The sequence below is a fragment of the Scyliorhinus torazame genome, chromosome 29 (assembly GCF_047496885.1).
Source record: "Scyliorhinus torazame isolate Kashiwa2021f chromosome 29, sScyTor2.1, whole genome shotgun sequence".
In the NCBI taxonomy this organism is placed as follows: domain Eukaryota; kingdom Metazoa; phylum Chordata; class Chondrichthyes; order Carcharhiniformes; family Scyliorhinidae; genus Scyliorhinus; species Scyliorhinus torazame.
Window position 1 is genome coordinate 2,185,862 of NC_092735.1, and position 16,928 is coordinate 2,202,789.

Genomic DNA, 16,928 nt, shown 5'->3' on the forward strand with positions numbered 1-16,928 from the left:
GGAAACTAAGGAAATTCGGCATGTCCACATTAACCCTTACCAACTTTTACAGATGCACCATAGAAAGCATCCTATTGGGCTGCATCACAGCCTGGTATGGCAACTGCTCGGCCCAGGACCGCAAGAAACTTCAGAGAGTCGTGAACACCGCCCAGTCCATCACACGAACCTGCCTCCCATCCATTGACTCCGTCTACACCTCCCGCTGCCTGGGGAAAGCGGGCAGCATAATCAAAGATCCCTCCCACCCGGCTTACTCACTCTTCCAACTTCTTCCATCGGGCAGGAGATACAGAAGTCTGAGAACACGCACGAACAGACTCAAAAACAGCTTCTTCCCCACTGTCACCAGACTCCTAAATGACCCTCTTATGGACTGACCTCATTAACACTACACCCTGTATGCTTCATCCGATGCCAGTGCTTATGTAGTTACATTGTATATGTTGTGTTGCCCTATTATGTATTTTCTTTTATTCCCTTTTCTTCTCATGTATTTACTGATCATGTACTCGATGTCTGTTCGGAGTCTGCACGTCCTCCCCGTGTCTGCGTGGGTTTCCTCCGGGTGCTCCGGTTTCCTCCCACAGTCCAAAGACGGACAGGTTAGGTGGATTGGCCATGATAAATTGCCCTTAGTGTCCAAAAAAGGTGAGGTGGGGTTACTGGGATAGGGTCGAAGTGTGGGCTTGGGTGGGGTGCTCTTTCCAAGGGCCGGTGCAGACTCGATGGGCCGAATGGCCTCGTTCTCCACTGTAAATTCTATGATCCTGGTAAACTGCTAACTGCTCTGGGGACATGGGTTCAAATCCCAGCATGGCAACTGGAGGAGTTACATTTAATTACTAGATCTGGAATATGAGGTTAGTCTCAGTAACGGTGATCAGGAAACTATCGATTGTCATAAAAACCCATCTGGGTCACCAATGTCCTTTCGGGAAGGAAATCTGCCGTCCTTACCCGGCCTGGCCTACAGGTGACTCCAGACCCACAGCAATGTGGTTGACTCTTTACTGCGCCCCTCTGGAATGGCCGAGGAGGACACTCGGCTCAAGGGACAATTAGGGATGGGCAACAAAGGGTGACCTTCCCAGCGATACCCATAAGCCCCCCAAACGTTCCAACTTTACACAGAATGACAGAAAATGGTCCAAAAGGAATCGACTCTTTTCCTTTGTCAGTGATGGATTTCCTGCGAGTGTCTCAATGTGCTGGAAACAACCGTCACTGTGCCGGGACATACCTGTGCTGGGACATACCTGTGCCGGGACATACCTGTGCCGGGACATACCTGTGCCGGGACATACCTGTGCCGGGACATACCTGTGCCGGGACATACCTGTGCCGGGACATACCTGTGCTGGGACATACCTGTGCCGGGACATACCTGTGCCGGGACATACCTGTGCCGGGACATACCTGTGCCGGGGCATACCTGTGCCGGGACATACCTGTGCCGGGGGCATACCTGTGCCGGGACATACCTGTGCCGGGACATACTTGTGCCGGGGGCATACCTGTGCCGGGACATACCTGTGCCGGGGCATACCTGTGCCGGGACATACCTGTGCCGGGGCATACCTGTGCCGGGGGCATACCTGTGCCGGGGGCATACCTGTGCCGGGGGCATACCTGTGCCGGGACATACCTGTGCCGGGACATACCTGTGCCGGGGCATACCTGTGCCGGGACATACCTGTGCCGGGGCATACCTGTGCCGGGACATACCTGTGCCGGGGCATACCTGTGCCGGGGCATACCTGACCCATCGGCTGAGGGACGGATTTCAATCCATGGAATCGAGCTTCACAACACGGCTGAAGATCCTTCCTCCGTGGGGTCAGGAAGCTCACCTTGATACAGGAGTCCCCTCACCTTCGACCTCTGACCCTTAACGTGTGGCATCTCTTGGGCAAAGCTGGCCGCAGGGTGAGGGGGGGGTTACCTACCTACACTGCTCCTCGACGTCCTGGGGGTCAGGCTGTCAGTGATGGGCACCTGACCTGCTCCAAAGGTGGCCCCACGCTCGATGTAATCCATGGTGCTGTTTTCCTGCTGCTTGAGGATGTCTGTCAGAGCTCTGGAAGGGAAAGAGAGGAGGTTTGGCAGCATGCTCCCATTTGAAGAGATCTTTAACTTTGGCACCTTGTTCCGTTCCCCCCTGACGGATTCCCAAGGAAACATCCCCCCTGGAGTTCCACCCACTCCCGGTGAAACGGTCATGGAAAAGCCATTGGGAAGAGGAAGCCATCGCTAACCAACTAAACCCAACTCCAGGATCACACTGCGGGCAACGTGGGGGGAATTGCTTCACCCCTAGTCAATGAGTATAACTAGGATAACTAGCATAACTCTGATGACGTTAATGCAGTTTGGCACCCCAACCTCAGCTGTGGCCTTTCAATGAAGCCCACACCGTGGGGCCGGACCTGCAACTGCACCGTGGGGCCAGACCTGCATCTGCATCGTGGGGCCAGCCCTGGAGCTGCACCGTGGGGCCGGACCTGCAACTGCACCGTGGGGCCAGACCTGCATCTGCATCGTGGGGCCAGCCCTGGAGCTGCACCGTGGGGCCGGCCCTGCAGCTGCACCGTGGGGCCGGACCTGCAGCTGCACCGTGGAACCAGACCTGTAGCTGCACCGTGGGGCCGGACCTGCAACTGCACCATGGGGCCGAACCTGCAACTGCACCAAGGCCAGCCCTGGAGCTGCACCGTGGGGCCGGCCCTGGAGCTGCACCATGGGGCCGGACCTGCAACTGCACCGTGGGGCCAGACCTGCATCTGCACCGTGGGACCGGACCTGCAACTGCACCAAGGCCAGCCCTGGAGCTGCACCGTGGGGCCAGTGCTGCAGCTGCAACGTGGGGCCTGTGCTATTTCTATATTCCGGATGGTTGGCGTGGTGTTCACAAAGACCACAAAATAGCTTGAACTTGAACAAAGCTATAAATTTATTAACACTGCTCATTTGTATTTGACGCGTACTCCTAAACAATACACAGTGGATTATTAACATTTAAACTACACTCATCTTCAACTAATCTTTATTCTGATATAAACTATGATCTGCTCTTACTCACACTATCTGTACCTCTGACTCTATCTAGCTAACTCCTGTACACACAAGGAGCCAGACCGGGAGGCTGCATTGGGCTGTTGGTGAAAGAATTGCCCACTTCATATTCTAAGAACTGAATTTTGATGGAAAGTCTTGTCTGTTCTCGGTGCAGGAATGATTCCAGCATCAGCAGCGAGTTAGATTTACACTCCGGTGCCCGCAGCCCCCAGCTGCCTTTGGTTTTGCGGATTGCCTCTTCCAGCTGTGTGACTTTCCCAACACAACACAAAACACTCCAGCAACAACAAGGCCCCAATCTCTCCTCAAGCTGCTGCTCCAATGGCCACGAAATGGGGCTGACGACCAAAATACAGATCATGCGATGGTTCCACTGTGCAGCTCCATTGTGGGGCTCCGTGGTGCAGCTCCATTGTGGGGCTCCGTGGTGCAGCTCCATTGTGGGGCTCCGTGGTGCAGCTCCATTGTGGGGCTCCGTGGTGCAGCTCCATTGTGGGGCTCCGTGGTGCAGCTCCATTGTGGGGCTCCGTGGGGCAGCTCCATTGTGGGATCCACGGGGCAGCTCCATTGTGGGGCTCTGTGGTGCAGCTCCATTGTGGGGTCCACGGTGCAGCTCTGTTGTGGGGCTCCGTGGTGCAGCTCCATTGTGGGGTCCACAGTGCAGCTCCATTGTGGGGCTCCGTGGTGCAGCTCCATTGTGGGGTGCACGGTGCAGCTCCATTGCGGGGTGCACGGTGCAGCTCCATTGTGGGGCTCCGTGGTGCAGCTCTATTGTGGGGTGCACGGTGCAGCTCCATTGTGGGCTCCGTGGTGCAGCTCCATTGTGGGGTGCACGGTGCAGCTCCATTGTGGGGCTCTGTGGTGCAGTTCCATTGTGGGGTGCATGGTGCAGCTCCATTGTGGGGCTCCGTGGTGCAGCTTCATTGTGGGGTGCACGGTGCAGCTCCATTGTGGGGCTCCGTGGTGGGGCTCCGTGGTGCAGCTCTGTTGTGGGGCTCCGTGGTGCAGCTCTGTTGTGGGGCTCCGTGGTGCAGCTCTGTTGTGGGGCTCCGTGGTGCAGCTCTGTTGTGGGGCTCCGTGGTGCAGCTCTGTTGTGGGGCTCCGTGGTGCAGCTCTGTTGTGGGGCTCCGTGGTGCAGCTCTGTTGTGGGGCTCCGTGGTGCAGCTCTGTTGTGGGGCTCCGTGGTGCAGCTCTGTTGTGGGGCTCCGTGGTGCAGCTCTGTTGTGGGGCTCCGTGGTGCAGCTCTGTTGTGGGGCTCCGTGGTGCAGCTCCATTGTGGGGCTCCGTGGTGCAGCTCTGTTGTGGGGCTCCGTGGTGCAGCTCTGTTGTGGGGCTCCGTGGTGCAGCTCTGTTGTGGGGCTCCGTGGTGCAGCTCTGTTGTGGGGCTCCGTGGTGCAGTACAGAGATTGCAGAGAGTAGAGAGAATGTGAATTTTTGTTTCCCTTCAGTCCGGATGAAATGATCAATCGAACACCAAGTTACTTCAACAAACGTACGATTATTCACGGCAGGGACTTGAGCACTGTACATCAGAGAGTCTACAGTAGCAAGCCGAAATTAATACAGCAGACAGTTACTTATATATAATTAAATGACAATGTTTCCTTCCTAAGGATAGCCCCCTTAGAGGAGGCCTGAGAATTACAGCATTCTGTTGCTCTCAGCTAAAATATAGTTATCTGTAGAATTAGAAACGATTCCCAAGGCCGTGTTTTGGTACTGCAAACTGTCTAGCGCAAAAGCATAAGCGATATTGGTGAGTTCTCCCAGTGAGCCAGAGAAGACACAGCCAGAGTGAGACAGCAAAGAGTGAGTTTGGGAATTTGAATCAAGGTGGGAATTGGAAGCTGGGTGGGGAGGAAGTGTTTTTTTATCCCTGGTAAGTGACTGGTAAGTAGTGTTTCTGTTTTTCTGTTTCTTTTCATTGGTATATTTATTTATTTTTCTTTCTTGTTTTTTTTGTTGAAATTGAAATTGTTGAAGTTAACCGAAGGTTTAAGACATGGCAGGAGATCTCAGACCCGTGTCATGCTCCTCGTATGCGATGTGGGAGCTCAGGGACACGTCCACTGTCCCTGGCCCCTTCACGTGCAAGAAGTGTGTCCAGTTGCAGCTCCTGTTAGACCGCTTGACGGCTCTGGAGCTGCGGATGGACTCACTTTGGAGCATCCGCGATGCTGAGGACGTCGTGGATAGCACGTTTAGCGAGTTGGTCACACCGCAGGTGAAAGGTACTGAGGGAGAGAGTAAATGGGGACCAAAAGACAGAGCAAGAGTAGGAAGGCAGTGCAGGTGTCCTCTGCGGTCATCTCCCTGCAAAACAGATATACCGCTTTGGATACTGTTGAGGGAGATGGCTCATCAGGGGAAGGCAGCAGCAGCCAGGTTCATGGCACCGTGGCTGGCTCTGCTGCGCAGCTGGGCAGGAAGAAGAATGGCAGGGCGATAGTGATAGGGGACTCAATTGTAAGGGGAATAGACAGGCGGTTCTGCGGACGCAATCGAGACTCCAGGATGGTATGTTGCCTCCCTGGTGCAAGGGTCAAGGATGTCTCGGAGCGGCTGCAGGACATTCTGGGGGGGAGGGTGAACAGCCAGCTGTCGTGGTGCACATAGGCACCAACGATATAGGTAAAAAACGGGATAAGGTCCTACAAGCTGAATTTAGGGAGCTAGGAGTTAAACTAAAAAGTAGGACCTCAAAGGTAGTAATCTCAGGATTGCTACCAGTGCCACGAGCTAGTCAGAGTAGGAATGTCAGGATAGAGAGGATGAATACGTGGCTCGAGAGATGGTGCAAGAGGGAGGGATTCAAATTCCTGGGACATTGGAACCGGTTCTGGGGGAGGTGGGACCAGTACAAACCGGACGGTCTGCACCTGGGCAGGACTGGAACCGATGTCCTAGGGGGTGTTTGCTAGAGCTGTTGGGGAGTGTTTAAACTAATGTGGCAGGGGGATGGGAACCAATGCAGGAAGTTCGAAGGTAGTAAAACAGGGACAGAAATAAAAGGCAGTAAGGGGGAAAGTGTAAGGCAGAGGAGCCATAGTCAAAAATCAAAAAGGGCGACAGTACAAGGTACAGTGACTGAGGGGAGCTCAGTGAATAGGACCAGGAATACTAAAAGAAATAAAACGGGAAGTGAAAACATTAATGGTAAGCGACGCGGCAGGTTGTTACAGGAAGATATGGGTTCGACGACAAGGAAAATTAGGAGAAAGGTTAAGAGGAAATATAACTTAGGAGAGGTTACTGATCGAGGCATTGAGATTCAGAACAGAGGTAAAAAAGCCAACATAAGTGTACTTTACCTGAATGCTCGTAGTATTCGGAATAAGGTAAATGAGTTGATGGCGCAAATCATCGTGAATGGCTATGATTTAGTGGCCATTACTGAAACATGGTTAAAGGATGGTCATGACTGGGAGTTAAATATCCGAGGGTATCAAACCTTTCGGAAGGACAGAGTGGATGGTAAGGGAGGTGGTGTAGCTCTGTTATTTAAGGATGACATCCGGGCAACAGTAAGGGATGACATCGGTGCTATGGAGGATAAGGTTGAATCCATTTGGGTGGAAATCAGGAATAGTAAGGCGAAAAAGTCACTGATAGGAGTAGTCTATAGGCCACCAAATAGGAACATTATGGTGGGGCAGGCAATAAACAAAGAAATAACAGATCCATGTAGAAATGGTGCAGCAGTTATCATGGGGGATTTTAATCGACATGTCGATTGGTTTAACCAGGTCGGTCAAGGCAGCCTTGAGGAGGAGTTTATAGAATGTATCCGCGATAGTTTCCTAGAACAGTATGTAATGGAACCTACAAGGGAACAAGCGGTCCTCGATCTGGTCCTGTGTAATGAGACAGGATTGATTCAGGATCTCATAGTTAGGGATCCTCTCGGAAGGAGCGATCACAATATGGTGGAATTTAAAATACAGATGGAGGGCGAGAAGGTAAAATCAAGCACTAGAGTTTTGTGCTTAAACAAAGGAGATTACAATGGGATGAGAGAAGAACTAGCTAAGGTAGACTGGGAGCAAAGACTTTTTCACAGTGCTCAGCAAAGGTTTATACCAACAAAAAGGAAGGGCGGTAAAAAGAGAGAAAATCGACCGTGGATATCTAAGGAAATAAGGGAGAGTATCAAATTGAAGGAAAAAACATACAAAGTAGCAAAGCTTAGTGGGAGGCTAGAGGACTGGGAAATCTTTAGGGGGCAACAGAAAGCTACTAAAAAAGCTATAAAGAAGAGTCAGAAGAGTAGTGAGGCCGTGGAATGCCCTACCTGCTACAGTAGTGAACTCGCCAACATTGAGGGCATTTAAAAGTTTATTGGATAAACATATGGATGATAATGGCATAGTGTAGGTTAGATGGCTTTTGTTTCGGTGCAACATCGTGGGCCGAAGGGCCTGTACTGCGCTGTATTGTTCTATGTTCTATGTTCTAGATAGATTATGAGAGTAAACTTGCTCAGAATATAAAAACAGATAGTAAAAGTTTCTACAAATACATAAAACAAAAAAGAGTGGCTAAGGTAAATATTGGTCCTTTAGAGGATGAGAAGGGGGATTTAATAATGGGAGATGAGGAAATGGCTGAGGAACTGAACAGGTTTTTTGGGTCGGTCTTCACAGTGGAAGACACAAAATACATGCCAGTGACTGATGGAAATGAGACTATGACAGGTGAGGACCTTGAGAGGATTGTTATCACCAAGGAGGTAGTGATGGGCAAGCTAATGGGGCTAAAGGTAGACAAGTCTCCTGGACCTGATGGAATGCATCCCAGAGTGCTAAAAGAGATGGCTAGGGAAATTGCAAATGCACTAGTGATAATTTACCAAAATTCACTAGACTCTGGGGTGGTCCCGGTGGATTGGAAATTAGCAAACGTGACACCACTGTTTAAAAAAGGAGGTAGGCAGAAAGCGGGTAATTATAGGCCAGTGAGCTTAACTTCGGTAGTAGGGAAGATGCTGGAATCTATCATCAAGGAAGAAATAGCGAGGCATCTGGATGGAAATTGTCCCATTGGGCAGACGCAGCATGGGTTCATAAAGGGCAGGTCGTGCCTAACTAATTTAGTGGAATTTTTTGAGGACATTAACAGTGCGGTAGATAACGGGGAGCCAATGGATGTGGTATATCTGGATTTCCAGAAAGCCTTTGACAAGGTGCCACACAAAAGGTTGCTGCATAAGATAAAGATGCATGGCATTAAGGGGAAAGTAGTAGCATGGATAGAGGATTGGTTAATTAATAGAAAGCAAAGAGTGGGGATTAATGGGTGTTTCTCTGGTTGGCAATCAGTAGCTAGTGGTGTCCCTCAGGGATCAGTGTTGGGCCCACAACTGTTCACAATTTACATAGATGATTTGGAGTTGAGGACCAAGGGCAATGTGTCCAGGTTTGCAGACGACACTAAGATAAGTGGGAAAGCAAAAAGTGCAGAGGATACTGGAAGTCTGCAGAGGGATTTGGATAGGCTAAGTGAATGGGCTAGGGTCTGGCAGATGGAATACAATGTTGACAAATGTGAGGTTATCCATTTTGGTAGGAATAACAGCAAAAGGGATTATTATGTAAATGCTAAAATATTAAAACATGCTGCTGTGCAGAGAGACCTGGGTGTGCTAGTGCATGAGTCTCAAAAAGTTGGTTTTCAGGTGCAACAGGTGATTAAGAAGGCAAATGGAATTTTGTCCTTCATTGCTAGAGGGATCGAGTTTAAGACTCGGGAGGTTATGCTGCTATTGTATAAGGTGTTAGTGAGGCCACACCTGGAGTATTGTGTTCAGTTTTGGTCTCCTTATTTGAGAAAGGACGTACTGGCACTGGAGGGTGTGCAGAGGAGATTCACTAGGTTAATCCCAGAGCTAAAGGGGTTGGATTACGAGGAGAATTTGAGTAGACTGGGACTGTACTCGTTGGAATTTAGAAGGATGAGGGGGGATCTTATAGAAACATATAAGATGATGAAGGGAATAGATAGGATAGATGCGGGCAGGTTGTTTCCACTGGCGGGTGAAAGCAGAACTAGGGGGCATAGCCTCAAAATAAGGGGAAGTAGATTTAGGACTGAGTTTAGGAGGAACTTCTTCACCCAAAGGGTTGTGAATCTCTGGAAATCCTTGCCCAGTGAAGCAGTAGAGGCTCCTTCATTAAATGTTTTAAAGATAAAGATAGATAGTTTTTTGAAGAATAAAGGGATTAAGGGTTATGGTGTTCGGGCTGGAAAGTGGAGCTGAGTCCACAAAAGATCAGCCATGATCTCATTGAATGGTGGAGCAGGCTCGAGGGGCCAGATGGCCGACTCCTGCTCCTAGTTCTTCTCACAAAATGCCTTGAAATCCCATTAGACTAAAAACTCTGTTTGACATTCTATAGCTTGAGCCATATTCTCAGGAGCACGGAGAGCACGGAGAGCACGGAGAGAGCAGAGAGCGCGGAGAGCGCGGAGAGCACGGAGAGAGATGGGAGAGCGGAGAGAGCGGAGAGCACGGAGAGAGATGGGAGAGCGGAGAGAGCGGAGAGCACGGAGAGCACGGAGAGCGCGGAGAGCGCGGAGAGCGCGGAGAGAGCGGAGAGAGCGGAGAGCGCGGAGAGAGCGGAGAGCGCGGAGAGAGATGGGAGAGCGGAGAGAGCGGAGAGCACGGAGAGAGATGGGAGAGCGGAGAGAGCGGAGAGCACGGAGAGCACGGAGAGCGCGGAGAGAGCGGAGAGAGCGGAGAGAGCGGAGAGCGCGGAGAGAGCGGAGAGCGCGGAGAGCACGGAGAGCACGGAGAGAGATGAGAGAGCGGAGAGAGCGGAGAGCGCGGAGAGAGCGAAGAGAGCGGAGAGAGCGGAGAGCGCGGAGAGAGCGGGGAGAGCGCCGAGAGAGTGGAGAGAGCGGAAAGAACGGAGAGAGCGGAGAGAACGGAGAGGAGGGCGACGGAATATCCGAGGAGGGCGACGGAATATCCGAGAAGGAGGGCGACGGAATGCCCGAGAAGGAGGGCGACGGAATTCTCGAGAAGGAGGGCGACGGAATATCCGAGAAGGAGGGCGACGGAATACCCGAGAAGGAGGGCGACGGAATACCCGAGAAGGAGGGCGACGGAATGCCCGAGAAGGAGGGCGACGGAATATCCGAGGAGGGCGACGGAATATCCGAGAAGGAGAGTGACGGAATATCCGAGGAGGGCGACGGAATACCCGAGAAGGAGGGCGACGGAATACCCGAGAAGGAGGGCGACGGAATACCCGAGAAGGAGGGCGACGGAATACCCGAGAAGGAGGGCGACGGAATTCTCGAGAAGGAGGGCGACGGAATATCCGAGGAGGGCGACGGAATATCCGAGAAGGAGAGTGACGGAATACCCGAGAAGGAGAGAGACGGAATACCCGAGAAGGAGGGCGACAGAATACCCGAGAAGGAGGGCGACGGAATACCCAAGAAGGAGGGCGACAGAATACTCGAGAAGGAGAGTGACTGAAGACCCGAGAAGGAGAGCGTTGGAATACCCGAGCAGGAGGGCGACGGAATACCCGAGAAGGATAGCGACGGAATACCCCAGAAGGAGGGCGACGGAATACCCGAGCAGTAGGGCGACGGAATACCCAAGATGGAGAGCGACGGAATACCCGAGAAGGAGCGCGACGGAATACCCGAGCAAGAGGGCGACGGAATACCCGAGCAAGAGGGCGACGGAATACCCGAGCAGTAGGGCGTCGGAATACCCGGGAAGGAGGGCGAGGGAATACCCCAGAAGGAGGGCGACGGAATACCCGAGCAGTAGAGCGACGGAATACCCAAGAAGGAGAGCGACGGAATACCCGAGAAGGAGAGCGACGGAATACCCGAGCATGAGGGCGACGGAATACCCGAGAAGGAGGGCGACGGAATACCCGAGAAAGAGAGCGACGGAATACCCGAGAAGGAGGGCGATGGAATATTCGAGAAGGAGAGCGACGGAATACTCGAGAAGGAGGGCGACAGAATACTCGAGAAGGAGGGCGACAGAATACCCGAGAAGGAGGGCGAGGGAATACCCCAGAAGGAGGGCGACGGAATACCCCAGAAGGAGGGCGACGGAATACTCGAGAAGGAGGGCGAGGGAATACCCCAGAAGGAGGGCGACGGAATACCCGAGCAGTAGAGCGACGGAATACCCAAGAAGGAGAGCGACGGAATACCCGAGAAGGAAGGCGACGGAATACCCGAGACGGAGAGCGACGGAATACCCGAGAAGGAGGCCGACGGAATACCCCAGAAGGAGGGCGACGGAATACCCGAGCATGAGGGCGACGGAATACCCGAGCATGAGGGCGACGGAATACCCGAGAAGGAGGGCGACGGAATACCCGAGAAGTAGGGCGAAGGAATACCCGAGAAGGAGAGCGACGGAATACCCGAGAAGGAGAGCGACGGAATACCCGAGAAGGAGGGCGACGGAATACCCGAGCATGAGGGCGATGGAATACCCGAGAAGGACAGCGACGGAATACCCGAGCATGAGGGCGATGGAATACCCGAGAAGGAGCGCAACGGAATACCCGAGAAGGAGGGCGACGGAATACCCGAGCATGAGGGCGATGGAATACCCGAGAAGGAGGGCAACGGAATACCCGAGAAGGAGCGCGACGGAATACCCGAGCAGTAGGGCGACGGAATACCCAAGAAAGAGAGCGACGGAATACCCGAGCATGAGGGCGATGGAATACCCGAGCATGAGGGCGACGGAATACCCGAACAGTAGTGCGACGGAATACCCGAGAAGGAGGGCGACGGAATACCCCAGAAGGAGGGCGACGGAATACCCGAGCAGTAGGGCGATGGAATACCCGAGAAGGAGCGCAACGGAATACCCGAGAAGGAGCGCGACGGAATACCCGAGCATGAGGGCGATGGAACACCCGAGCATGAGGGCGACGGAATACCCGGGAAGGAGGGCGACGGAATACCCGGGAAGGAGGGCGACGGAATACCCGGGAAGGAGGGCGACGGAACAGCCGAGAGGGAGGGCGGCGAAATACCCGAGAAGGAGGGCGACGGAATACCCGAGAAGGAGAGGGACGGAATAACCGAGATGGAGGGCGACGGAATACCCGAGAAGGAGGGCGACGGAATATCCGAGAAGGAGGGCGACGGAATACCCGAGAAGGAGGGCGACGGAATACCCGAGAAGGAGGGCGACGGAATTCTCGAGAAGGAGGGCGACGGAATATCCGAGGAGGGCGACGGAATATCCGAGAAGGAGGGCAACGGAATATCCGAGAAGGAGAGCGACGGAATACCCGAGAAGGAGAGAGACGGAACACCCGAGAAGGAGAGCGACGGAATACCAGCGAAGGAGGGCGACGGAATACCCGAGAAGGAGGGCGACAGAATACCCGAGAAGGAGGGCGACGGAATACCCAAGAAGGAGGGCGACGGAATTCCCGAGAAGGAGGGCGACGGAATACTCGAGAAGGAGGGCGACAGAATACTCGAGAAGGAGAGCGACGGAATACCCGAGCAGGAGGGCGACGGAATACCCCAAGAAGGACGGCGACGGAATACTCGAGAAGGAGGGCGACAGAATACTCGAGAAGGAGAGCGACGGAATACCCGAGCAGGAGGGCGACGGAATACTCGAGAAGGAGGGCGACAGAATACTCGAGAAGGAGGGCGACGGAATACTCGAGAAGGAGGGCGACGGAATACCCGAGAAGGAGGGCGACGGAATACTCGAGAAGGAGGGCGACAGAATACTCGAGAAGGAGAGCGACGGAATACCCGAGCAGGAGGGCGACGGAATACCCGAGAAGGATAGCGACGGAAAACCCGAGAAGGAGGGCGACGGAATACCCGAGAAGGAGAGCGACGGAATACCCGAGAAGGAGCGCGACGGAATACCCGAGCATGAGGGCGACGGAATACCCGAGCATGAGGGCGACGGAATACCCGAGCAGTAGGGCGTCGGAATACCCGAGAAGGAGGGCGAGGGAATACCCCAGAAGGAGGGCGACGGAATACCCGAGCAGTAGAGCGACGGAATACCCAAGAAGGAGAGCGACGGAATACCCGAGCATGAGGGCGACGGAATACCCGAGAAGGAGGGCGACGGAATACCCGAGAAAGAGAGCGACGGAATACCCGAGAAGGAGGGCGATGGAATATTCGAGAAGGAGAGCGACGGAATACTCGAGAAGGAGGGCGACAGAATACTCGAGAAGGAGGGCGACAGAATACCCGAGAAGGAGGGCGAGGGAATACCCCAGAAGGAGGGCGAGGGAATACCCCAGAAGGAGGGCGACGGAATACCCGAGCAGTAGAGCGACGGAATACCCAAGAAGGAGAGCGACGGAATACCCGAGAAGGAAGGCGACGGAATACCCGAGAAGGAGGGCGACGGAATACCCGAGCAGTAGGGCGACGGAATACCCAAGAAGGAGAGCGACGGAATACCCGAGCATGAGGGCGATGGAATACCCGAGCATGAGGGCGACGGAATACCCGAGAAGGAGAGCGACGGAATACCCGAGAAGGAGGGCGACGGAATACCCGAGAAGGAGCGCGACGGAATACCCGAGCATGAGGGCGATGGAATACCCGAGAAGGACAGCGACGGAATACCCGAGCATGAGGGCGATGGAATACCCGAGAAGGAGCGCAACGGAATACCCGAGAAGGAGGGCAACGGAATACCCGAGAAGGAGCGCGACGGAATACCCGAGAAGGAGGGCAACGGAATACCCGAGAAGGAGCGCGACGGAATACCCGAGCAGTAGGGCGACGGAATACCCAAGAAGGAGAGCGACGGAATACCCGAGCATGAGGGCGATGGAATACCCGAGCATGAGGGCGATGGAATACCCGAGAAGGAGGGCGACGGAATACCCAAGAAGGAGAGCGACGGAATACCCGAGCATGAGGGCGATGGAATACCCGAGAAGGAGGGCGACGGAATACCCCAGAAGGAGGGCGATGGAACACCCGAGCATGAGGGCGACGGAAAACCCGAGAATGAGAGCGACGGAATACCCGAGAAGGAGAGGGACGGGATACCCGAGAAGGAGTGCAACGGAATACCCGAGAAGGAGCGCGACGGAATACGCGAGAAGGAGAGCGACGGAATACCCGAGAAGGAGAGCGACGGAATACCCGAGAGTGAGAGCGACGGAATACCCGAGAATGAGAGCGACGGGATACCCGAGAAGGAGAGCGACGGAATACCCGAGAATGAGAGCGACGGGATACCCGAGAAGGAGTGCCACGGAATACCCGAGAAGGAGAGAGACGGAATACCCGACAAGGGGGGGCGACGGAATACGCGAGAAGGCGGGCGACGGAATACCCGAGAAGGATGGCGACGGAATACCCGAGAAGGAGAGCGACGGAATACCCGAGGAGAGCGACGGAATACCCGAGGAGAGCGACGGAATACCCGAGAAGGAGAGCGACGGAATACCCGAGAAGGAGAGCGACGGAATACCCGAGAAGGATGGCGACGGAATACCCGAGAAGGAGAGCGACGGAATACCCGAGAAGGAGGGAGACGGAATATCCGAGAAGGAGAGCGACGGAATACCCGAGAAGGAGAGCGACGGAATACCCGAGAAGGAGGGAGACGGAATATCCGAGAAGGAGAGCAACGGAATACCCGAGAAGGCGAGCGACGGAATACCCGAGAAGGAGAGAGACGGAATGCCCGAGCAGGAGAGCGACGGAATACCCGAGAAGGAGGGCGACGGAATACCCGAGAAGGAGGGAGACGGAATATCCGAGAAGGAGAGCGACGGAATACCCGAGAAGGAGGGCGACGGAATACCCGAGAAGGAGGGCGATGGAATACCCGAGAAGGAGGGCGATGGAATTCCCGAGATGGAGGGCGACGGAATACCCGAGAAGGAGAGAGACGGAATACCCGAGAAGGAGGGCGAAGGAATACCCGTGAAGGAGAGCGACAGAATACCCGAGGGGAGCGACGGAATACCCGAGAAGGAGAGCGACGGAATACCCGAGAAGGAGAGCGACGGAATACCCGAGAAGGAGAGCGACGGAATACCCGAGAAGGATGGCGACAGAATACCCGAGAAGGAGAGCGACGGAATACCCGAGAAGGAGGGCGACGGAATACCCGAGAAGGAGAGAGACGGAATATCCGAGAAGGAGAGCGACGGAATACCCGAGAAGGCGAGCGACGGAATACCCGAGAAGGAGAGAGACGGAATGCCCGAGCAGGAGAGCGACGGAATATCCGAGGAGGGCGACGGAATACCCGAGAAGGAGGGCGACGGAATACCCGAGAACGAGGGCGACGGAATACCAGAGAAGGAGGGCGACGGAATAAATGAGAAGGAGAGCGACGGAATACCCGAGAAGGAGGGCGACGGAATACCCGAGAAGGAGGGAGACGGAATATCCGAGAAGGAGGGCGACGGAATACCCGAGAAGGAGGGCGACTGAATACCCGAGAAGGAGGGCGACGGAATACCCGAGATGGAGGGCGACGGAATACCCGAGAAGGAGAGAGACGGAATACCCGAGAAGGAGGGCGAAGGAATACCCGTGAAGGAGAGCGACAGAATACCCGAGGAGAGCGACGGAATACCCGAGAAGGAGAGCGACGGAATACCCGAGAAGGAGAGCGACGGAATACCCGAGAAGGATGGCGACAGAATACCCGAGAAAGAGAGCGACGGAATACCCGAGAAGGAGGGCGACAGAATATCCGAGAAGGAGAGAGACGGAATATCCGAGAAGGAGAGCGACGGATTACCCGAGAAGGCGAGCGACGGAATACCCTAGAAGGAGAGAGACGGAATGCCAGAGCAGGAGAGCGACGGAATACCCGAGAAGGAGGGCGACGGAATACCCGAGAACGAGGGCGACGGAATACCCGAGAACGAGGGCGACGGAATACGCGAGAAGGCGGGCGACGGAATACCCGAGAAGGATGGCGACGGAATACCCGAGAAGGAGAGCGACGGAATACTCGAGAAGGAGAGTGACGGAATACCCGAGAAGGAGGGCGACGCAATACCCGAGAAGGATGGCGACGGAATACCCGAGAAGGGGAGCGACGGAATACCCGAGAAGGAGGGCGACGGAATACCCGAGAAGGAGAGAGACGGAATATCCGAGAAGGAGAGCGACGGAATACCCGAGAAGGCGAGCGACGGAATACTCGAGAAGGAGAGAGACGGAATGCCCGAGCAGGAGAGCGACGGAATATCCGAGGACAGCGACGGAATACCCGAGAAGGAGGGCGACGGAATACCCGAGAACGAGGGCGACGGAATACCAGAGAAGGAGGGCGACGGAATAAATGAGAAGGAGAGCGACGGAATACCCGAGAAGGAGGGCGACGGAATACCCGAGAAGGAGGGAGACGGAATATCCGAGAAGGAGAGCGACGGAATACCCGAAAAGGAGGGCGACGGAATACCCGAGAAGGAGGCCGATGGAATACCCGAGAAGGAGGGCGATGGAATACCCGAGATGGAGGGCGACGGAATACCCGAGAAGGAGAGAGACGGAATACCCGAGAAGGAGGGCGGAGGAATACCCGTGAAGGAGAGCGACAGAATACCCGAGGAGAGCGACGGAATACCCGAGAAGGAGAGCGACGGAATACCCGAGAAGGAGAGCGACGGAATACCCGAGAAGGATGGCGACAGAATACCCGAGAAAGAGAGCGACGGAATACCCGAGAATGAGGGCGACAGAATACCTGAGAAGGAGAGAGACGGAATATCCGAGAAGGAGAGCGACGGATTACCCGAGAAGGCGAGCGACGGAATACCCTAGAAGGAGAGAGACGGAATGCCCGAGCAGGAGAGCGACGGAATATCCGAGGAGGGCGACGGAATACCCGA

General features: G+C 54.6%; 1 protein-coding gene across 1 annotated transcript in view; it reads right to left on the reverse strand.

Moving 5' to 3' along the window:
- LOC140403811 (protein shisa-9-like) overlaps positions 1 to 16,928 on the reverse strand; it is a 749,350-nt gene that overhangs the window by 148,197 nt on the left and 584,225 nt on the right. Inside the window, exon 3 of the mRNA XM_072491969.1 lies at positions 1,950 to 2,080. Within this exon, the coding sequence (XP_072348070.1) occupies positions 1,950 to 2,080 (131 nt within the window). The remainder of the gene's footprint in view (positions 1 to 1,949; positions 2,081 to 16,928) is intronic.